At 46.9% G+C, this 23,031-nt stretch overlaps 2 protein-coding genes across 3 annotated transcripts in view; both read left to right on the top strand.

Annotated features, from left to right (window-relative positions):
- The window catches only part of LOC307071314 (tudor domain-containing protein 7B-like), a gene marked incomplete at both ends in the record, with an annotated part of 30,177 nt that extends 16,823 nt beyond the window's left edge, over positions 1-13,354 (top strand). The window contains 15 exon segments of the mRNA XM_079730300.1: positions 1,020-1,449; positions 1,833-2,014; positions 2,391-2,583; positions 3,028-3,139; positions 3,536-3,753; positions 6,050-6,184; positions 6,345-6,428; positions 7,524-7,658; positions 7,751-7,858; positions 8,019-8,175; positions 8,691-8,863; positions 9,913-9,936; positions 9,938-10,131; positions 10,282-10,442; positions 13,110-13,354. Of these exon segments, the coding sequence (XP_079586426.1) occupies positions 1,020-1,449; positions 1,833-2,014; positions 2,391-2,583; positions 3,028-3,139; positions 3,536-3,753; positions 6,050-6,184; positions 6,345-6,428; positions 7,524-7,658; positions 7,751-7,858; positions 8,019-8,175; positions 8,691-8,863; positions 9,913-9,936; positions 9,938-10,131; positions 10,282-10,442; positions 13,110-13,354 (2,551 nt within the window).
- Positions 13,355-14,113: 759 nt separating this feature from the next.
- Positions 14,114-23,031, top strand: part of tmod1 (tropomodulin 1) — a 14,619-nt gene continuing 5,701 nt past the window's right edge. The window contains exons 1-5 of one of the 2 annotated variants that reach the window (XM_079758555.1): positions 14,114-14,344; positions 16,429-16,474; positions 16,647-16,779; positions 20,852-21,008; positions 21,364-21,480. In XM_079758555.1, the coding sequence (XP_079614681.1) occupies positions 16,657-16,779; positions 20,852-21,008; positions 21,364-21,480 (397 nt within the window). In that variant the 5' untranslated portion in view covers positions 14,114-14,344; positions 16,429-16,474; positions 16,647-16,656. The remainder of the gene's footprint in view (positions 14,345-16,428; positions 16,475-16,646; positions 16,780-20,851; positions 21,009-21,363; positions 21,481-23,031) is intronic. The other variant, XM_079758556.1, reaches the window with a different exon arrangement.

Here is a 23,031-nt window from a genome sequence, read left to right as displayed (position 1 = left end):
TGGTACAGCCCAGGTGGGCCTTGAACTGCGATTGGTCAGAAAGACGTAACAGCTAATGACAACATTGAACTCTTGTGCAGGCTCGAACAGAGTGACGCACAAACACGCACACACTTTTAAGGAGTTTTTCACCCGCTCCGTATCCTTGCTTGCCCCAACAAGTTCGTGCGGTGTGCTTGTTGTTTTGTTTCCGGTGTAGCTAGATCCGGTATGGTGTTGTAGTTTTTCTAACGTGACTAGTTGTTGCTAGACAGCAGGTGAAAAAACTACAACATTTGCCAAGCCAAAAGAGTGTTAATTGCGCGATAAAAAATCAACACCGTTAAAATTGGTGTGCGTTAACGCCGTTAATAACGCGTTAAACTGACAGCACTAAAAATAACATTTAATGCTGATGATATACATCTTTTTTCAAATCTTTTTTTGGCCTGTCCTATTGTGTGCCTTTTGGAAACAAACCAAAATATCTTCTCCTGTGATATCTGAGACCTGTTTTGTTTGTTGTAAATTCAGATAGTTGTTTGTTGTTGGTTGCCTAGTTTGATGTCTGCCTGTTCTGGACTGCTTTGGACAGGTGTCTGGTTGAATTCCTTCCTTGGTTTCTTCTGTGCTGTGCAGGTGGAAAACCTGAACAGCAGCAACAGAACTGACCGGCTGCTCTACCCACCTCTCCCTCCTAAGCCGACGCCAGGCAGCGGCAACCCCTTCACCCTCACCTCACCCAAACCAGCCTCCCCCTCAACTTTGCCCTCAACCAACCCTGCCTCCCCCTTTACCCTGCCCTCACCCAAACCAGTCTCCCCCTCCTTCTCCTCACCCAAGCCATCCTTCCCTTCTACCATCTATACCTCACTCCCCTCACCCAAACCATCCTCCTTGATCACAAGTTTCTCCTCCCTCCCCTCAGCTAAAACATCCGCCTCCTTCACAAGTTTCTCCTCCCTCCCCTCACCCAAACCATCCTCCTCGTCCACCAGCCTCACCTCCTTCCCCTCACCCACACCTGCCTCCCCCTCCAGTATCTTCACCATGTCCAACCAGGCATCCATCCTTGGCCCAAGCCCCCTCTGCCCCGTCTCCCCTGGCAGACCCCTGTTCCCCCCCACCTATGCAGAGAGCTCCCCAGTCAAGGCCCCGGCCTCGACGGCCTCTGCCAGCCTCCAGAGCCCCTCCCTGACCCCAGGCGTTGCCCCTAATATGCCTACCGCTGTTTCCAACGCTACTGGCTCCCCCCCCACTTCCTCCGCCGTTAGCCCGTTGAGCCCCGAGCTGCAGGATAGGCTTCTGGAGCTCCTGTCGAAGTACAGCCACGGGCTGTGGACCCACGCCCTGCCCCAGCTCTTCCTGGACACATACAAGACGGCCTTCCCCGAGGCCGTGTTGGCGCAGCTGTCCCTGCTGGAGGACATCTGCTCGGTGGATTATCCTGTTTCACATGACCGGAGCAAGGTCAGAGGACACCATGCTCTGTAGACCACCTCCTGGTGGTCAACATGCACCAGTCGTAGGGTATTTTCTTTTGTAGCAACTCAAGTTGTGATTACGCTTGAGTGGTTCTCTGCCTCACTGTTCTGTGGATCAAAGCGTAGTCTGCTCAAAGACTAGTCTGCTCAAATCACAACCACAACTAATAGTTTGCTTGTGACTACCACCACATCATCAGTTGAACACTTCTTGCACGGTTCATTATGGGTATTAAGTAGTGTAATATAAAGGGAACTAAATGTGTGCACTCCCACATTTCAGAAGCAAACCGTTGACTCTGGAAATAATGCATTTATAGGGAACAAGCATATTGTCTTAACACAACCGTTCCCCTCGGTCCCTTTAAGGCCATTCTGTATGAGCGGAGGGAAGCAGAGAGCCAGAGGGCGGAGCCGTGCTGCTCCCCGGCCCCTGCCTCTGGTGTCCGGGTTCTGGGAGTCCAGGCGCTCCCTTCCCTGACCCTGCCAACGGAGCAGTACCCCTCTGTGTTGGTGGCCGAAGCCCTGGGGAGTGACCGGGTCACCGTCAGGTAGGAGGCTGGTTCAACATAGTGCACTCAGTTGCACACACACATACTAACACACAATCTCACTTGCACTCCCACTCTCACACAATCGTACTCACTCAGACAACCACTTTCACACACTCATACTCTCTTAACACGCAAACATGTAGTGATCATGAGGCGGGGGTTTTGTTTGCCGCTTTGTTGTCACATGGCATTATATTATCATGATGTTCCCCTACATCAGAGTGGCCGTGACCTGTGTAATACTGACGAACAACCAATGAGAATGCAGGCTGGGGTTCTTTCTTGAAGTTACAGTAACGTAGAAATTGGCATATTGATCAGATTCTCCCCTGAATGCCCTTTGGCTTCTGACGTGCTTTCTCTGTGACAACAGGTACGTGGGGAAGGGCTACTCTAAAGCTCAGGAGTCCATGGAGAACGCTATGTTCGCCTTCTACACCCAGAGCCCCGCCCCCAACACCCTGCCCAGCCCTGCCATTGGTCAGCTGGCCGCGGTCACCGGGGAAGCTGGAGATGAGCCAGCCAGGGTCCAGGTCATAGAGGACATGACCTCTGAAAAGGTCAAGGTGAGCCGTGATACTAAACAAAGGATTATTGGTAATTTTTAATCTCCTGGTAGGTCATCAACTCCATTAGGTGGCTTTCATATAGGAAGTTGCACTACCTCTTGCCAGTCGTACCATGGTATCTTACACCAGGTGTACCATGGTATCTTACACCAGGTGTACCATGGTATCTTACACACAGAATACCATGTTATCTTCCACCGGGTGTACCATGTTATCTTACACCAGGTGTACCATGTTATCTTGCACCAGGTGTACCATGTTATCTTACACCAGGTGTACCATGTTATCTAACACCAGGTGTACCATGTTATCTTACACCGGGTGTACTATGTTATCTTACACCGGGTGTACTATGTTATCTTCCACCGGGTGTACTATGTTATCTTCCACCGGGTGTACCATGTTATCTTACACCAGGTGTACCATGTTATCTTACACCAGGTGTACTATGTGGACTATGGCTTCTCTATGGAGGTGAGCTCTAGCAGTCTACTAGTTCTGCCCCAGGAATTCCTCACACTCCCCTTCCAGGCCATCACCGTCCAGCTAGCAGGTAGAGTTACACCACCTAGAGCACACTCGTAGTCCAGCGAGCAGGTAGAGTTACACCACCTAGAGCACACTCGTAGTCCAGCTAGCAGGTAGAGTTGCACCACCTGGAACACACTCGTAGTCCAGCTAGCAGGTAGAGTTACACCACCTAGAACACACTCGTAGTCCAGCGAGCAGGTAGAGTTACACCACCTGGAACACACTCGTAGTCCAGCGAGCAGGTAGAGTTACACCACCTGGAACACACTCGTAGTCCAGCTAGCAGGTAGAGTTACACCACCTGGAACACACTTGTAGTCCAGCTAGCAGGTAGAGTCACACCACCTGGAACACACTCGTAGTCCAGCTAGCAGGTAGAGTTACACCTAGACCACAGCATGGTTCTGTGGGCCCTCAGGTCTGGAGGCATGGAGCTCCAAGCCGGTGGTTGTGTCGACTCTGGAGCGCCTGGCCGTGGGGCGCATCCTGCTGATGGAGATGGTGGAGGCTTGTCCCGGAGAGACGCCCCCGCTGGTGGTCCTCTACGACACATCACAGGACGATGACATCAACATCAACGCAGCCTGCCGGAAGGCCCTGCAGGGCCACGCCGCCCAGGACCACGCCCCCCTCATAGTGAGTCATGACCGGGTAACTGATGCTGGGGGGTCGGGGTGTCAGTGTCAGGATGTGATGATGGTGATCAGGGTCCAAAACTAACACTCGCCACTCGCCAATTACGAGTAGATTTTGTCTCTGGCTGGTACATTTTTAAGACCACTCGCCACTCTGGCGAGTTATTATTTTTTTTACCGGCGAAAATTTAATTTTTCGTTACTGGAGGAGAACGACGCTGGTATCTGCTAGTTTCCTGACAGAGTAATGTGTCTTTTCAGCAGAGACGATCTTTTGGCACGTAAGCGCGTGATGCCACCATTCAGCGTACCCATTGGTGTTGTTTGGCGCGCCCAGTAGAACTGCTAGTTTCCTGACAGAGTAACGTGTCTTTCCAGCAGAGTTCTCCAAGTACGTCTCGCTGCGGCCTGCGGGAAGGCGGGGCGTGACATCACGCCCCGCCCACATCACGGGCGAGTGCATTCTGGGATTGTTTGCGCCTGAATATATTAATAATATTTTAACGGTAAATTACGTAAATATATATATATATATATATATAAAACGGGTGGCATAAATCAAGCGATCTGATTGGTTCCTAACTGTTGTATATTGAGCGTATAGTTGTCTGAACTGAGTGAAGTGAGTTGTCGTTCTGAGTTATCAATATTATGGCTTCGTTCGCTCGTTATCAAATGGAAACCATCCATCGTAACGTTACAACTTACTCCCTGTGATAAAATAATGTATAGACTGTGTGCTAGACCGATCTAACGGGGTCATCCCTATGTTCCCCGCTTTGTATGTGACCGGTGTTTTTCGTAGGTGGAATCCGGAAGAATGAATATTATTAGGGTTACGGTTATGGTTTTACATGAATTAAAAAAAAAGAACTTTCACTTAAGTCATGTCTTTGAATACTTTGTCCACCACTGGTCAGATATTCATGTTTATATAGGGCTGTTGCAGTCTGGTTGAGCTAAAATCAGAAACAGTGATTCATATTTTAACATACATTGCTACTAGTATTAGTGCATATACAATAAAATATTGATTGAGAATCGCATATTAGACCCAAATGACATGTTAAATAATACTGATAGCAATTCACAACACTTAAAAGCAATTTTTATTTGGTTGGCTGGTAAAATATCTGCCTGGCTGGTAAAAAAATTCACTTACCAGCCAGCCTGGCTGGTAAGTGAAAAAGTTAGTTTTGGACCCTGATGGTGATAGCTGTGTGTACCAAGGTGTGATGATGATAGCTGTGTGTACCAGGGTGTGATGATGATGATAGCTGTGTGTACCAGGGTGTGATGATGATGATAGCTGTGTGTACCAGGGTGTGATGATGATGATAGCTGTGTGTACCAGGGTGTGATGATGACTGTGTACCAGGGTGTGATGATGACTGTGTGTACCAGGGTGTGATGATGATGATAGCTGTGTGTACCAGGGTGTGATGATGATGATAGCTGTGTGTACCAGGGTGTGATAATGATGACTGTGTGTACCAGGGTGTGATGATGACTGTGTGTACCAGGGTGTGATGATGATAGCTGTGTGTACCAGGGTGTGGTGATGATGATAGCTGTGTGTACCAGGGTGTGGTGATGATGATAGCTGTGTGTACCAGGGTGTGATGATGATAGCTGTGTGTACCAGGGTGTGATGATGATGATAGCTGTGTGTACCAGGGTGTGAGGATAACTGTGTGTACCAGGGTGTGATGATGATAACTGTGTGTACCAGGGTGTGATGATGATGATAGCTGTGTGTACCAGGGTGTGATGATGATGATAGCTGTGTGTACCAGGGTGTGATGATGATAAATCTGTGTACCAGGGTGTGATGATGATAACTCTGTGTACCAGGGTGTGATGATGATGATAGCTGTGTGTACCAGGGTGTGATGATGATGATAACTCTGTGTACCAGGGTGTGATGATGATGATAGCTGTGTGTACCAGGGTGTGATGATGATGATAGCTGTGTGTACCAGGGTGTGATGATGATGATAGCTGTGTGTACCAGGGTGTGATGGTGATGATAGCTGTGTGTACCACGGTGTGATGGTGATGATAGCTGTGTGTACCAGGGTGTGATGGTGATGATAGCTGTGTGTACCAGGGTGTGATGGTGATGATAGCTGTGTGTACCAGGGTGTGATGGTGATAACTGTGTGTACCAGGGTGTGGTGATGATGATAGCTGTGTGTACCAGGGTGTGATGATGACTGTGTGTACCAGGGTGTGATGATGATGATGATGACTGTGTACCAGGGTGTGATGATGATGATAGCTGTGTGTTTGTGCAGGTGAGCAGCAGGTACCAGGACGTGTGGGTCACCAACGTGTCTTCAGATGGGTTCCTCTCCTGCCAGCTCCCCTGCAGAGGGCGCTCCTCTCTCAGCGGCCTGCTGGCCAAGATAGAGGCCTTCTTCTCCTGTCAGGTTCCGGACGCTAATGGACCTTTCACCCAGATACATAAAAAAAACGATTCTCAACCTGAGCACGTACTGTAGCTGCGTGTTAGCACGTAGCCGTGTGTTAGCAGGTGCTGTTGGTGCGTAGTTGAGTGCTGTCTTGCTGACTCTAGTGCTGTCTCTCCAGTTGACGTCGGAGTGTCTGGTGTCCCAACCCTTCAGCGGGAAGCTGTGTCTGGCCCGTCATAGAGGGAAGTGGTCCCGAGCAGAGGTACCGCTCTCCATTCACCCAGAGAGAGATGGTTTTCCTAAAGGTGCTGTCGTGAGATTCAAGAGCTGTAAGGAGAGAGCAGAAAAGAGTAAAAGAGGGAAGGATTTAGAAACCAACAATCTGGGGTGGAACAGACTGGGAGGAACAATTTTTTTGAGGGGCACAGTCCACAAAAGAAAGGGCAAGTACTAGGAAACTAAATAGAGGGATTAGGAAGAGTTTATTTCACTCTTACAATAAGGAAGAGGTTATATATTGGATGCTGCCATCTGTATTCTATAAATTAACCATAAAAGTGAACAAATATATTTCATAACTAAAAAATCTGCGTTGCAACACGTCCGAACATTTCGGCTTAAAATCTGAACCTATGTGTGGGTGTTACAGGAAATAATTTTAAAAGGTGGAAAAATAACAGAGTTACGGGTAGAAAAATCATGCGTTGATATTTAGTAAGTCACCAGTTGCCAAGAAGCGCAGCGTGATCAGTCATTTAGTCTTTCCAGGTGAGCTAGTCCCTTTAGTTTGTTTCATATATCTGTGCATCGCTAGCTTCCAACTCCTGGTGTAACACTTGTGTAAGAACCAGTCTCTAGTGCTGCAATGGACTGGTACGGCACCACGGCACTGATCAGTCATGTGAATGGTTCAGTTTGTGACCAAACCTACAAGTGGTTTGGTCACTAAATGGAGCGAAACAGATTAATGAACAACAGTTCAACATTTTAGTCTGCAAACCAATCCTGCTGTTCCTGAAAAAATGTGCTCTCGCACAGGTGCTTCTTAATGTAAATTGATGTTCACACAAGGGAGTTTCTTCTCTTATTTGTGAGCAAGATGGTTGACTGTAGATCCCTGTGCGCAGTAAGCTATTAACAGATATTCTGACGTAGCATTTCATTCACTCTCTAACAGCTGACGGATGGCAGTTCCATTTATAACAAATTACTCAAATTATAGCTCTTAAATCTTCCCTACAGCACCTTTTAAATTTCTTGAAAAAATACAAGTACAAATGTAACCACAAAAATACCGTAAGGCAATACAAATATAAAATGAAAACCTCAGGGTGTTAACAGTAAGGTGTGTGTGTAGATCTCCAACCTTCACGGCAGCCGGGTGATGGACGTCCTCTTCATTGACCTCGGGGTCAGCTCCTCCATAGAGGTCACTGAGCTCCGGGAGGTCCCGCCTCCTTTCCTCACCGACCTCACTGTCCTCCCGGCCCAGGTCAGAACTTTCTACTGTAGTCCTCTGTAGCGTAGTCCTGCAGTAGTACTGGTATAAAGGTTTTATATGGTAAACATCTACGGTACCGCCAGGCGGTGCAGTGTGTTCTAGCGGATCTGGATCGCCCCTCGGGTCCCTGGAGTCCAGAAGCTCTACTCTGGTTAAGACAGACGGTCCTCAACACGCCCTGCAGCATGAAGGTACTCACTCACCACAGTGCTCTGAGCTGTGTCTGTGCAGCAGAGTTCAGAGGTGTGTGTTGCAGGTGGAGGAGGTGCAGCAGAAGGGGGGGATGTGTGTTGGTGTGTGTGTGTTACAGCCGGAGAAGGTGCAACAGAGTTCAGAGTTGTTTATTCTCAGGTGGAGGAGGTGCAGCAGAGGGGTCAAGGTGCGGCGGTGTTCCAGGTGTCTCTGTTCTCTGGTTCTGAGGATCAGAGCCTGAACCAGCAGCTGGTCCGCTCTGGTCTACTGGGTCAGCGCAAGGAGGAGAACAACAACCACACGGGGCTGGACGCAGGTACACCCCCCCCCCCCCCCCCCCCCCACCCACCCACCCCACCCCACCCCCTGGCCCGGTCGGAGAGGAACCGCCGATCTGGGCTGGTCATCTGGTTCTGATTGCCGCGACATCATCTCTGTTCCAGTGGGACCAGCATGGCGTAACTGGTCCGCGCACGTTCTCCGTGGGACCAGTGGGGTTATTACACTGGTCAGGCGCCGACCTGGCAGCCAACCGATATATTTTATTTTGCAGTACAGTCTAAAATGGATCAATAGATTTGCAAAACAATCATTGACCAATGGAATTGCAGTACAGTCTAAAATACTAGAATGGTTGAGTCACTGAGTTTGTATATGTACTCATACGTGTCGTAAAATTAAATAGTAATGCTGTGATGAGGATAATCTTACTTCAGCCAACTAGATGGTGGTAACCGATGTTTACATGCATGTTTGTTCCCATCACTGATAACAAAACATGCTGCTGTGATTGCACAATTCTGTATTTATCTGTCTCTTGTCTCCCTCCAGGTTATCTCAGTTCCCTGGTAGAAAAGTTGTCTCTGAACGGTCAGCCTGTGAGCCTCCTGTTCCCCAAGGCCCAGCCTGAAGCAGGGGACTCTCCATCCAAACCTGCCACAGTAAAGCTCCCCACGGTGTGCCAGAAGCATCTGCTGATGCCTCCTCTGGTGGAGCTCCCTCAGGTAACTGGAGCGGTGGTTCAGCAGGGTCACAACGACCCATGGCATCATTTTTGGATGACCTCTTTCAACTGAAGGCCTCTATTGGCCTGGAAAGGGCATGGCATTTTGTTTAGTGTTGTACTAAACAAAAATAAGCCAATGATACTAGTAGTGGAACTAGGACTGGGCGAATTGGCCTTAAAATATAATCATATTGTTGTTCACTAAACAAACTCAAAAGATGCGTGTGTGCATTTTAACAAGTGATTTTGTGTATGAAATGTGCTACTGCTGCCGAGACAGAGGTACACACGTGCACACAAACCGCGCTGCCGGGGCCCCGTGGTCGTGACGTCTGATTGCCTTGGAAAAGGCACTCAGACGTCAGTGTTTCCGGGAGCATGGCAAATACATAGTATTTTACCCCTTTTCTAAATCTAGGATTTAGTAACAGTGATAAAATGGCGTAGATTACTATGTCGACGTTGTGTAGGAATAATGACCACATTTAAAGCAAAAGAATGGTTTTGGGTTCACTGGCTGTTTAATGAAGCGGTTTGTGGAGCTTGTTCTGAACAGCCGTTGATATTGATGATCTCAAAAGTTAGGCTTCATTGACGACTATAGTATAACACTACGGTGTTTGTGGAGCTCTGTTTAAAACCTGGCCAGGTAGCAGCAGAAAACATAAGGTTACATACATAAGACATAGAGTTACATGCATAAGACATAGGGTTACATGCATAGGACATAGAGTAACATACATAGGACATAGAGTAACATACATAAGATATAGGGTTACAAACATAGGAAAAGGTTACAGACACAAGTCATAGGGTTACAGACACAAGTCATAGGGTTACATCAGTGTTACAGAGACAACACCAACAAACACGACAGGCCCTCATACGCAAGCATAGAGTAACCTTCAGTTGAAACAGAACTACGAATCCCTTCTGAAACATGGACACTGCCTGGAGCTTTCCAGTGCCTTCATTAGCCTGGAATTATTTTATGGACTTTGACTTAAAGCTAAATAAAAATGCCAAAGACAATACATAGAATCTCAGTCTCTATATCTGTCTCTCCCTCCAGGCGGGTCAGAACATGGATGTGTTCGTCCCGGTCGCGTGTCACCCCGGGCACTTTGTGGTGCAGCCCTGGCAGGACCTGTACAAGCTGGTGGTGCTGATGGGGGAGATGGTGCTGTACTACAACCAGAGCCAGACCTCCTCCAGCAACCCACTGCTGCACAAAGAGCACGTCTACGCCGCCAAAATAGACCACAAGTAGGACAACCGCTGCAGTCAGCCTACAACACCGCACCTACACCTCTCTATGCATGGTGGAGGAATGACTTGATCAGTCGTCCTTCCTCCGCCACCTCTGGTCCCCGGACTCCCTCTAGCTGGTATGTAACACGGGTCTCTCTCCCCCAGCTGGCACCGGGTGCTGCTGAAGGGGGTTCTGTCCACCGGCCTGGTGTCTGTGTATGAGCTGGACTACGGCCGCTACGAGCTGGTGAGCAGCAACCAGCTGAGGTACCTGATCCCCGAGTTCAGACAGCTGCCCTTTCAGGCGGTCACCGCCCAGCTTGCCGGTGAGTCCCCCTCCCCCTCTTGTTGGGTCTGTGATCCGGTGCTGGGATACTGAGCTTTAATTTCACTCTAACGTATGGTAGGAAGTAGGGCTCGGCGGTATATCGATATATTTTCAAACGAGATATGGAACGAGACACTATCGTCAACATCGATATGGTTAATTTGCGTTGAGATTACAGCACATTTGCTCCAAAAAAGCCTGCTATTTCCTCACTCTGCTTCAGAGTCCTGCACGGGTTACCGCGGGTATCTGACGGGTGACCCGCACAATTTGAATGAAACGGGTGAAAAATAATTTACTGTGTGTCGGGCGCGGTCGGGTTGGACACCTGAACAACGCGGGTCGGTCGCGGGTTTTGAGATTGCAATTGTCAAGGCCAAATAAAAAAATCATTATTAGTGACACATCATCATTTGAAAATGATGAGCGCAGTGCCTGAGCAGTGCCCACAGCCCCCACCTGAGAAGCGAGCTCGAGTGTCAGTCGACACACTATCGGACGTAGAGGATTCCAGTGATGAGGCTCCGCAGTATCGGGATGAAGTTGCTGCTTGCATTGATTACAAAACACCTAAAGATTTTGGTGTGTTATCGTGGTGGGGAGAGCACGGTTGTTCATTTCCCAATATTGCTCAGATTGCCAGATTTATCCTCGCTATCCCTGCTTAGTGCATCCAGCGCAGCAAGCGAGCGAGACTTCTTTGGTGCCGGATATGATATTCAGGAGTGGAGGAGTCAATAAAAACCGTCCACAGTGGATGATGTGCTTTTTTTGCACAGCAATCTAAAGCACCACGTCAAACACCAGATAGTGAAATTCCCCGCTGTTCCATCTAATGTGTCTAATTTCCTTCAGGTGCGGTTCCGGGCGTCGGTATCGGAATGTAATTCGCGCTACGGGTCAGATGCGGTTTTAAGTATGTTAATCCCCTTCAACGCGAAACATGTCTGTCAAACGCATTTGCCACATCTTGCTCCGACTGTTTTTGACTGACAGATTTTTAAATGTTTAGCTACCCTGGCCTACATCCAAATTTAGGATTGAGTTTGCAATCAGCAAGGCAGGTTAACGAGCACAGCGACGCAGGCAGGCTGGAAATGAAAGCACAGCGGCGCCCCGATGTAGAATGACGAGTTGGAGCGCGGCCACGGCAACTATTTTATTGCGTCAACAAATATCGATATATATCTTCTATCGACATTCTGCTTGAAAATATCGAGATATGACCTATGGTCCATATTTCCCAGCCCTAGGAGGAAGTGGAGGGTTGTACTTCCCGGTTGTACTCTTGTAGCTGTTTTTGCGTCTTTCAGGAAACGCATAAGAATGTCCTGTTTTCTCTACACCCCATTAAAAATGGGGTTTCAAATAAGATTTGCTTTTCCTGTAATATTTTTGTTTCAATATCAGCCTGTTTCGTGGACGTCCACGATAACGAGCTAAACTGACGGCAAGATATAAGCTTAACAACTATGAACGGTTCAAAAACACTGCAATCGTGTGCAGACAGGAGGAGAACATTTCCAGCAGAACTGTTCTCTAAACCAGTTCTCTAAACTATAGTTTGGACTAGTTATGGACATGTCGGCACTAGAAACGTAACTAACCAGTTCTGCCCTGAAGCAGGGTCCCGGTCACGCCGCAGAGACGTGTATCCGCCCGCCATGGGTCGGTAGTGGACGTTCAGCCCTCCCAGAGGTTAACAGCGGTTGGATGAGGCAGCGCTGGGCCCTTGTGTCTCATAACGTGACGTGTCAATGTTCGGCTCATGGCTCTGTGATGCTGACCCTCTGTGGGTGTCTCGGTGTAATGGTGCCCAATATACATAAAATCAGCAGCCTTTGGACAACCCAACATAAAGACCGATGACAAGGTTTTCAGGGAAAAAACATGGTTTTACTGGTTGACAGTGATCTTACGGTTTCACGCAAGTGAAACAAGTATCAGCCACAAAGAAAAACCCTGTCAGCAGAAAATGCCTAGGTGGTTACCACATAACAGAAAAGGAAAAAATGTAAAGGAAAAACCCTCAAGCTTACTGCCTGGGAGTAGCAGGTTATCTAACTCCAGTGCCCGACAGCGGTCAAATAAAACAGTGGAAGCTATCTGGCTACTCTTAGCGTGCAGAAAGTAACCACCAAGGGTAAAAACAAATATAACATCTTTAACAAAGTTGACAAGCAGATTACAAAAGGTACAAGTGTGCCAGCCTCTGTGCTCAGATGAGAGAGAGAGAGCCTCCATCTTCTCCTTTGCTTTTTTTTTTGTTTCTTTGTTTTTTTCTAGGCTAGGTATTGTGGGCTCATGGTTTTTGTATAGGTGGGATATGTATGTATACATGTGTTGTGTGTATGTATGCTGGCTGCTGGAACACCTAAATTTCTCTGCTGAGATGAATAAGTATATCTTATCTTGTCTTATGTCTGGGGGCGGCGCCAACAATCAGGGTGAGCTAATCTGCATCCTGCAGCCACAATGCTCCGCCTCCAGGAGGTGATTGATATGATTGAGGGCAGGAGGGAGAACAAAAAAACAAGACAGTGCAAAACAAACAAAAGCAGCACAAGCCCTACCACGTTACACTCGGTCTGACCGCAGTTGCCTCCTCTTCCTCTCCCTTCTCTCCCTCCACTCCGTCGTCTTGTCCTCTCCCCTCCTCCCCCAGGTGTCCCCCGTGGGGGGTGGTCTGAGGAGACATCCATGGTGTTCAGGAACCACGTGGAGAAGCGTGCGCTGGTGGCCCAGGTGGAGAGCGTGCACGAGGGGTCGGAGGTCAAGGCCGGCTTGGGTGAGGTCAGCGAGCGGAGGCTGACAGTGTTCCTGGTAGACACCAGCGAAGAAGACAACGATGTGTGGATCCACAACATTATGACTGACCTTTGCGAGCTCCCCGCCACCAGCACCATCTAGAGGCCTTAAGCCGAATTGCATCCCCCACCACCCACCCATCCATCATGGCAGCGTGTAAACTGTTGATTTACTCTTGAAACTCTCAGCTCACGCCTTTATTTTGAACCTTTTGCCCCACGCGCCAGATCTATTGGCCGGCCGACTGATGCGGTTTTGTTTGGTACATGGGAGGGTTGTGCTGTGAGCAGTAGGTTTAGCGTGTGTAAAAGAATATTAACCCTTATCTTACTGTTTATTGATCACTTGTAATTTTGGCACCTTAACGTTTGCCTATTTTTTTAATGTCTTGATTTGTTTTGAAATTTTGTGTGTTGCATGTTGGCTCTTGTGTTTTTTTCCTCTATTTTCCTTTACATAAGTTCTAATTTAAGTTTGAAAAGTGTGGAAATGGCCAAGCGCTAAAGCTTGTGTAGTTAGCCCTTTCCTTTCTGCCGCCGGACCTCCTTGCTTTGTTACCGCTGTCCTTCTCTACAGTTTGTTCATTAAAACAAGATATACATGTAGTTCGAGAGTCTCTGGCCAGATGCTCCCTCACTGTGGTCTGGTCATCGTTAACTTAGGATATCTAATGTTGGATTTGTGAGACTAGGGTGTATATCAAGAGACGCGGCAGGCCACACACGCTCCTGGTGAGACGCGCACATGATGACCTCACTTGAGTGACAGGGCAGCCGTGTGGGGGAGGGTTTGCGCACACAGACAGTTGACTTTGCCTTAGCGGGAGACGAGAGGCGCCCTAGGACATCACCCACACAGCAGCCGGGGACGGGGCAGAAGTTCCGGCCACACCAACCGAGCAACTCACAGATACAGATTTACCAACTCCGGCCTGGACTAAGCGCTTTAGCGGGGTTCTGTGGATATTGTTTTGAGGTTCTATCGCCGTAGCAGTCGTACCGACGCAGCCGGCTCCAGAGGAAACCATATCTGGTCAAAGTATTCGTTGCCTTCATAAAGCGGGACGGCCGGCTATTAATAGCGCTGGAGGAGGTAGGCCCTGTACGCAAATACATTCAAAATAAGTTTGCATGCAATATAACCGAAAAGAAAGTTTAATCTTCTCCCGGGAATGGGAAGTTAAAAAGAAAAAAATGAAAGTTTGTAGGAGCGGAGTGTTCGTGGGTGAACGGACCTGCACGTTTTAAGCAAGGGGATTGGACTAATGGTCCTGCGTTATATGGATGGGACTGATGACCCGGCTGCTGTGCCTCACAATGCAACTCAATAACACCGAGTGCGACATTGCACATCGATGTGTAGTAGGCCTACTTCTGTAAGGATTTAGTTTGATTGGGACGTCCCATTACTCAATGTGACTAAACTCAAACTATTAGGCTTATGTTTTATGGTCTGCTTTAAAACGTCCATCTTAAATCGCCTTCATGCGCGTTTACGCACACTGCTGGCCTATGAGTTGAAGATGTAGGCCACTGTCTATTGAAGTCAGACGGGACATTCAAACAGAGCATAAAATCTACAACCGAGACTTTCGCCTGCGGTCTTGTGAAGCTTGACCAGTCCGTATTTATACTGTTGCATATTACTTATAAAGAAACCACTCTGGCCTGGACCCGGTGACAATGAAAGGCCTGCAAATTGTGCCGTATTACGCGGAAACTGGGCCAAACATAAACTCACAAACCCCCGGAACAGTGCGGTCTCAATAGGTTTACTGAACCAACAAGCTCGGTTTGTCTCGTCGGCTTCCCCCCCACCTGCTGTCTCAAGGGTTTAAACCTGACCCACTCCCGTGTTCCCTGTTGACTTCTGCTTTCCCCTTTCCATCACATTTCTCCATCATGGTTGAAAGATTGCAAGTTAACCTCGGATGATGAGCCTCTTTGCAGCTCACTATATGAGCCTGTGTTGAGATCCCTCGGAGGTTTGTGTTTAGGAAGAGAGGTCATCTCCTACAGCCCCATTATTTACCTCGTTTCTAAATATTGTGCAAGTGCAGTTTTTCGTTTTCGGAGACTCATTTCATAGTTAATAAGGGAACTTATTGCCGTGAACTTTCTAACATTTGATTTATTAGATTCACATTCTACTACTAATTCAACATAAAATAACTAATTTTTTCCTCGTTGAGTCACGGTCAAGTTTGTACCTTGTATCTGCACGTAGCTTTTCTTGGAAAGCTACACACACACCACCCTGACAGGTTATCTTGATGTAGTTGTGGTTGGGTGGGGGGGGGGGGGGGGGGGGGAGTGGTGCTAGGAGGGTAACACACACACTCACACACTCGTCTCACACACACACTAAGTAAGGAACAGTGGAAGCACTCAAGATATATGTAACAAAATATTTTGTGTACGTCAAATACACACGTTGCTGATGACAGAGAGATAAAGTGTTACAGAGATCGACGAAGAGGCTGTGAGCATAAGAGAGAGAAAAAAATAGATTGAGAGGGGGAAGGAAAGGGCCATGGCTGTATTATGAACCAGACACACGGTGCTCATGGCCCGGGGCCAGGGTGTCCAGGGTGGGGAGCTGGGAGAGAAGCAATCGATAGCAGGTTGTTTTTGTCGAGAGCCAGGTAGTATTTCAGACAATGGGGGCCCCAGCGTATCTCTGGCCCTGCGGCCACTGGACCCGGCCATGGTTGGAGAGATGGGCTTCTGCTACAGGTCCATGAACTGCTGTTAACCAGTAAACATGGAGATGATGTCTAGACAAAGAGAGGTGTACAGGTAGAGACAGCAGAGCCCTGTCCCCTGGTTCCTGGTCCCAATGGAAACCATGGAGATCGTGATGCTGGCCGGGGGGGAGAGCGAGGAGACACTAGGCAGACTACCACCTACTGGTTTCTGTTTTGGATCAAAAAGATGCAACAAATCTGTTTCCTGTAGTGCTGTGTGTGTGTGTATGTGTGTGTGTCTGTGTGTGTGTGTGTGTGTGTGTCCTTGCAAGGTCTGGAGATGGTTTGTTTCCTAGCGGACCCTTAAAGTTCTGGGGTTTAAAGGTCACATGTTTATGTGGTCGGTCTCGATCTCCAAAAATTCATACTCTCTCTCTCCCGTTCTCTCTCTGTTGCTCTGTCTCGCTTTCTCTCTCCCTCGCTCTACCAGGCGGACTTCAAATCATCTAGGATTTCTCTGCAGAACCAAAATCAAGGTGACTGCCTGTCTGTCTTTCTGTCTGTACACCTGTTTGTCTATCTGTCTTGCTGTACACCTGTCTGTCTGCCTGTCTATCTAGACTAGAGAATATGTTTTGTTTTGGTGTGTTTGATACATTTTGTGTGTGTGTGTGTGTGCGTGTGCGTGTGTGTGTGTGTGTGTGCCAGGTGTGTGATCATGTCGGTGATGAGGAAGGAGATGGAGAAGTACCGGGACATCGATGAAGACGATCTGCTGAAGAAGCTGACGGAGGAAGAACTTCAGAGACTAGAGAATGAACTGGAGGAGCTGGACCCTGATGTATGACACACACACACACACACACACACACACACACACACACACACACACAGTCATATAAAAACACATTATTTCCACTTTACACACAAATTGTACGCACAGGGCTGGAATTTGTTGACTTTAATTAGTTCCTGGTTACTTCACAAATGTCCACCAGTGAGCATTGAGCAGGCGATGGTTGCTGCTGCTGGTCCACTGTTGGTTCTTGGCCCATGAGGTTGCCATGGTTACTGAAGCAGAGGGTTTGGGGGGCGTGTCTTCAAGCGTTTGTCCTCGGTTGCATCCTGACGTCATCATGATGTCGTAAGGACGCCACAGCGATGTCATGGATCGTGTAGTGACAGGACGCTCTGGACTGGATGTATTGATATGTGTGTATGTGAGTGTTTGTGTATTTGTGTGGCTGTGTGTATTTAGGTGCAAGTGTGTGTATTCATGTGAGAGTGCCTTTGCGTGTGTGAGTGTGTGTCCAGTATTAAACAACACTCAGGGTCTTCCTGGCATGGCTGCCCTCTCTGTTCCTGGAACGTTTTACAGGCTGCTGTCACACTTACGCACAGCCCCAGCCCCCTACCCTCGTCCTCCGAGAAAACATGAGGCCCTTGGTGACCGATCAGAACATTGTAACAATAACATTCTTACAATTATAACATTCTAACAATAACATTCTAAAAATTCTAACGCTAATACAATTCTAGCATTCTAACAATAACATTCTAGTAATTGTTACATTCACACAATAACAGTCTAACAATTCTAACATTCTAACAATTTTAACATTAAACAAATTAGAACATAACAATTTAGCATTCTCACAATTATAAAATTCTAACGTATAACAATAACATTTGTCGTGGCAATTTCTGTATGAGATATTGGGTCTAGGAGAGATAAAAATATCAATAGCTGTAGAATTTGAACCAATGTGATGTATGTATGCACCAGTCTCCTCTCTAGCAGAGTGAGCCCAGAATGCAGTTTCACAGAGCCTTTTAACAGTTGTAACAATGCAATTGTCCTTACATCAAAAGAGGGAGATGTTAACCTAACGGCCAGAGGCTCCTTCGTCGCTGCCAATAAGCGCAAACTCCATTTGTTTGTGGTCAGCAGTTAGGACAGGCAGTAAAGACTGGCAGTTATAACTGGTTTGTATTGACCAGCAGTTACTGAGCCTACCCCACCTTTGTTTAGTTTATTCCAGGCCATATGGGAAAACATTTGGTGGGGCTAGATTATACAACATAAGTCTTAAATAAAATTAGAAATATGATAAAAACCTACAACATATATTTTCCCCACACATTTAAACCAATAATATACTTTCTAATCAGAACGTTTAACAATTATATGATTACTTACAATTATAAGACTCTAACCTATCAGAAAATATTAAAAAGTATAACATTGCAAGAAGCATACCATTGTTAAAATTATAACAGTATAACATTTACAAAATTCTAACAATAACGACATTCTTACAAATAATAATATTCTAATAAATAATAAAACATTCACATGTTATAGACATTCTGAACACTAAATCAAGGAATGGATGAAATGAGCAATCTTATATAATGTGAGGACTGGTACATATTGCTGGTATTCCTCCCTTCTGCTGGAGGTCAGCTGGGTGCTGCCAGAGGTTCTGGTCCAGTCTGGTCTCTGGGCGAAGAGATAAGATTAGCCACTAAAAGTAGCACTAGCTCCTGGTCTCCGAGTTAAGAATAGTTTTCTTTGTTCGTTCAGTGAGGGGAGAAGTTGTGGGGATGTTTCCTTTGTTCTTAAAGCAAAGGTGCTGAGATGGTCTGGACAGGAGAAGAAGCCGATATTCACGAATACAAGAACATATATACGTAGGAACCCTCCTAACGGAGCTAGTGTTTGACGATCTGGCGATGAGTGATTGAGAAGCTGGAGTATATAAACAGGAAGGGTTGATTAACATGATCCTCAGGTGTGTCTGCTTGAGGTGGAGAAGGAGGAGTCCAGAGAGGCTGGCATCCGCTAGCTCCGCCCATAATAAGAAAACACAGAGAGACAAAACACACAGTGATCCCAGCTCCCGCTATAGGATCCACGGCAGACGCCGTAGCAAAGGGCCAAGGTGTGTGGATTAATTGATTCCTTCGAGGGGAACCGTAGTTCTGCTTCATACGGGTGTTTCCAGGCTCCAACATTAACTCAGTATCTGCGAAAGAATCTTGGATAAGTTCGGTCTAAGATTTGGGTTCTGCATCGGTCCGATTCATAAATATTATGTTATTGGTCCAGCTATTCTGAGATTTATATTCCATTGAAACAGAGAAGATTTTGCGGGTTGCATGGTTTTAAAAACAGGCATTTGAAGAATTTTCTCTTATATTAGAGTGTGCTAGTGTAGCGGATCCCAATTAAGATAAGTTTAGTTTGTATGGCTCTTTGCTTTGTTCAGGAAGTTAAGGGTTAAACGTTCAGCACACTTCAAAACAAGTGGATCATAATTCGGCCGAGACCAAAGAAGTCCAGATAAACTTGTTCTGTACGCGATGTGTTTCATGTCATGTGGTTGATACGGCCTCGCTACACTTCTCTACACAAGACCGTTAATATGACTGCTTTAAAGGTTCCCTCGTTCTTGAGGTTAAGGGTCTGGTTCCTAGGGGGGAGGGGGGCAGGGAGGATCTGGGTAGCGTCTGAGCCGACAGGATCTGTTAAATACAACGGCATCACGTTCCCCTAGCTGACTGTTGTACACACACACACACATGCACACGCACACTCACATGCATGCACACACACACAAGCACACACACAGTCAGAAGCACACACACACACACACATATTCCCACACTAACTTTCACACGCATACATTCACATACACACACACACATTCTCTCTCTCACACCCTCCCACACAAACTTACACTCTTAAGGTACGGCCACACTGAACGCGTTACGCGCGTAAGATTACGCGCGTAACGCGCCTAACCTGCCGCTTGATCATTGTGTGTCACAGAATTGGTCCAATGCGCCTAACGCGCCTACGCAGCTAGATGAGCCCGCCCAGCGGAGGGGTCTTGCTTCGCCCTGAAGGGGCTTATTTTCGATAATGACCGGCGACGTTCTATACATTATCCCGCTTATTACACGGCTACTTGCCAAAACGAAAAAATAACTTCACATGGTGTGTCTTTTTACAATTTATTTGTTACCAGCATTCGTAGTGTTGACTAGCAGAGAAATAGTCCGTCAAAGACGTTGACGTCGCTTAGAAACCGAAGACAAGTTACCGGACTACTACCCATGCAAGTGAACGGAGCGTTCCACGGCATTGAGAATACCCGTGTAATGAAGGCCTATAATATTTCTGTTTATGGCATAGATTTCTCCTCAGATTAGGCCAATAAAGCAATGACGGTCGGCTCGGGCTCAGGCTCGGGCAGAGAATCTAAACTCTAGTGCATGACATCCACCGTAGGCGCTCACAGCTGTGAGTTTCACCACCAACTCATCGTTTCAGCACACACTGAAATTAACTTGGTCGTCCATGTTCTTTCTGCTTCTGTGCGTCCTCCGTCTCTCTGCCAGTGGAATCGGGTCAAGCTCAAACGCTGATTGGCTATCGCTAATTTTTTGAACTCCGCGCGTTGGTGCGTTGGGCGCGTTGGTGCGTTGGGCTTGTTATTTAGGTGCGTAAAACGCGCGTAACACGCCTAACGCGCTGCTTTAGCGCGTGTAACGCATCTACGCGCCTAAACCAATGGTTCCCTGTTCAAAAATGCCGATTTTCAACGCCTCTAACGCGCGTAACGCGTTCAGTGTGGCCGTACCTTTACTCTCACACTCTCATATATGTATGCTCCCACATAAACTGTCCCTTTAACACCTCAAACACGCACAATTGATCTTTCTGATACACACACACACTGGCACACACACACACACACACACACACACACACACACACTGGCACACACACACACAAAAACACACACACACACACCCCCCGTTTGGTGCTGTAGTCCTGCCTTTTGTCCTAACAGAGTAATGAATGTTTTTGTATGAAGTGACCAATGAGAATCCTCCCTGGTCAGAATGCCTTGCTGCCGGCCGGAATGCGGCAGAAGGACCAGACCAAGAAGGCCCCGACCGGGACCTTCCAGAGGGACGACCTGCTGGCACACCTGGAGAAGAGCGCCAACGAGCACCCGGACAAGGAGGACCTGGTGCCGTTCACCGGGGAGAAGAGAGGTAGAGAGACATGGGGAGTCCACAGAGAGAGAGAGGTAGAGAGACCTAGAGACTCCAAAGAGTGAGAGAGGTGGAGAGACTGTATACTACAGAGAGTGAGAGAGAGGTAGAGAGACCTAGAGACTCCATAGAGAGAGAGGTAGAGAGACCTAGAGACTCCATAGAGAGAGAGGTAGAGAGACTGTACTACAGAGGGGTAAGGAGACATAGAGAGATTCTATATAGAGAGATAGAAGAGCCGTAAAGAGAGAAAGATCATTTATATATTTATATGTGTGTGTGTGCTGAGATGCGCGCGCACGCGCGCGTGGGTGTGCATGTGTGTTTGTGTGCGTGTGTGTGTGTGTTTGTGTAGGTAAGGCGTTTATTCCTAAGAAGCGGTCCGACCCCATCCTGGAGAACGTGACCCTTGAACCCGAGCTGGAGGAAGCTCTGGCTAACGCTAGCGACGCCGAGCTCTGTGATATAGCAGGTACTACAAGTACTACAAGTACTACTACAAGTACAAGTACAACAAGTACTACTACAAGTACTAATACAAGTCTACATATACTACTACAAATACTACATATACTACTACAAACACTACATACACTTCTACAAATACTACATGTACTACTACATATGCTACTTACTATAAACTATATAGTACTACATGCACATAGTAGGTACTACAAGTACTACATATAGTACTACATATACTACAACTTGTACTACTACATATGCTACTTACTATACTATACAATACTACATGCAGGTAGCAGGTACTACAAGTACTGCATATACTACAACTTGTACGACTACATATGTTACTTACTATACTATACAATACAACGTGCAGGTAGCATGTACTACAAGTACTACATATACTACGACTTGTACTACTACATATGTTACTTACTATACTATACAATACTACATGCAGGTAGCAGGTATTACAAGTAGCACATATAGTACAACATATACTACATCATGTACTACTACATATGCTACTTACTATACTATACAATACTACATGCACATAGCAGCTACTACATACATGAGATTTCCCAGCTTCATAAATATTACATGATATTTATTTATTGAGCTGACGCTTTTACCCAGTGTCTTACAAGAAGGGCAGTCAACCATGAAGAAACAAGAGTACATACATTAGTGAAGTGCTGCATTATAGAGACAAGAGATGGACATATTTTATATCATTTGTATTTTTTGTAAATCATTTATTCCTTAATAATAATATTAACATGTTCACTGTCCTCAAACCAGTACTCCTCTTCATCACCCTCCTCATCGTCACTCATCATCATTACCCCATTTTCCTCACTACCCATCCACCCCCTCCCCTCCTCCATCTTCTCCACCCCCTCACCTCCTCCAGCCCTCCACCTCCTCCACCTCCTCCATCACTGTGTGGACCTCCCATCTCAGCTCCACCCTGGGTACTCAACGCATTGATCCCATGCGCTGCTAGCTGCTTTGGCATGCGCTGCTAGAGGCTTTAGTATGCGCCGCTAGCTGCTTCATACTATAACAGTCTGACATGCATGTTGTTTGATCCCAAGGATCCATGGACCTTATTTACCTGCTAGTCATCTCGGTCCTTCCACATTCAGTTCACCCACATGGCTAGTGTTAAGAACCAAAAAGGAACCGAGACGGCCGCTGGGTGAATGAGGCACATGAAACCGTTTTGTGTCTGCCTAAATCTCACTGTCCTCAGTCCACACTCCTGTACTGCATGCATGTACTAACAGAAAACACATAAAAAACTCAATGATATTTATCAAATGTAAATAATGTATATTTAATAGAATTTACTGCGATGGTGGTAAACAACCTCTTTATAAATCTATATCTTTAGATTTATAGACCTTCATGTCCTTATAGGGACTGCAGGTTTCATAGAAGAACAAACGCTGTAAGAAACTGTTGGCTTGAGCCTGATCTGACCTATGACCCGACTCAAAATGTTTTAAATGATGTCATAATAACAGTATGCTGATGTTTAGAGAGAGCCATG

The sequence above is a fragment of the Pollachius pollachius genome (genome assembly GCF_949987615.1).
Source record: "Pollachius pollachius genome assembly, chromosome: 2".
Taxonomy (NCBI): domain Eukaryota; kingdom Metazoa; phylum Chordata; class Actinopteri; order Gadiformes; family Gadidae; genus Pollachius; species Pollachius pollachius.
The sequence above is the reverse complement of the archived record's forward strand: the minus strand, read 5'-3'. Positions and strand labels throughout refer to the sequence as shown.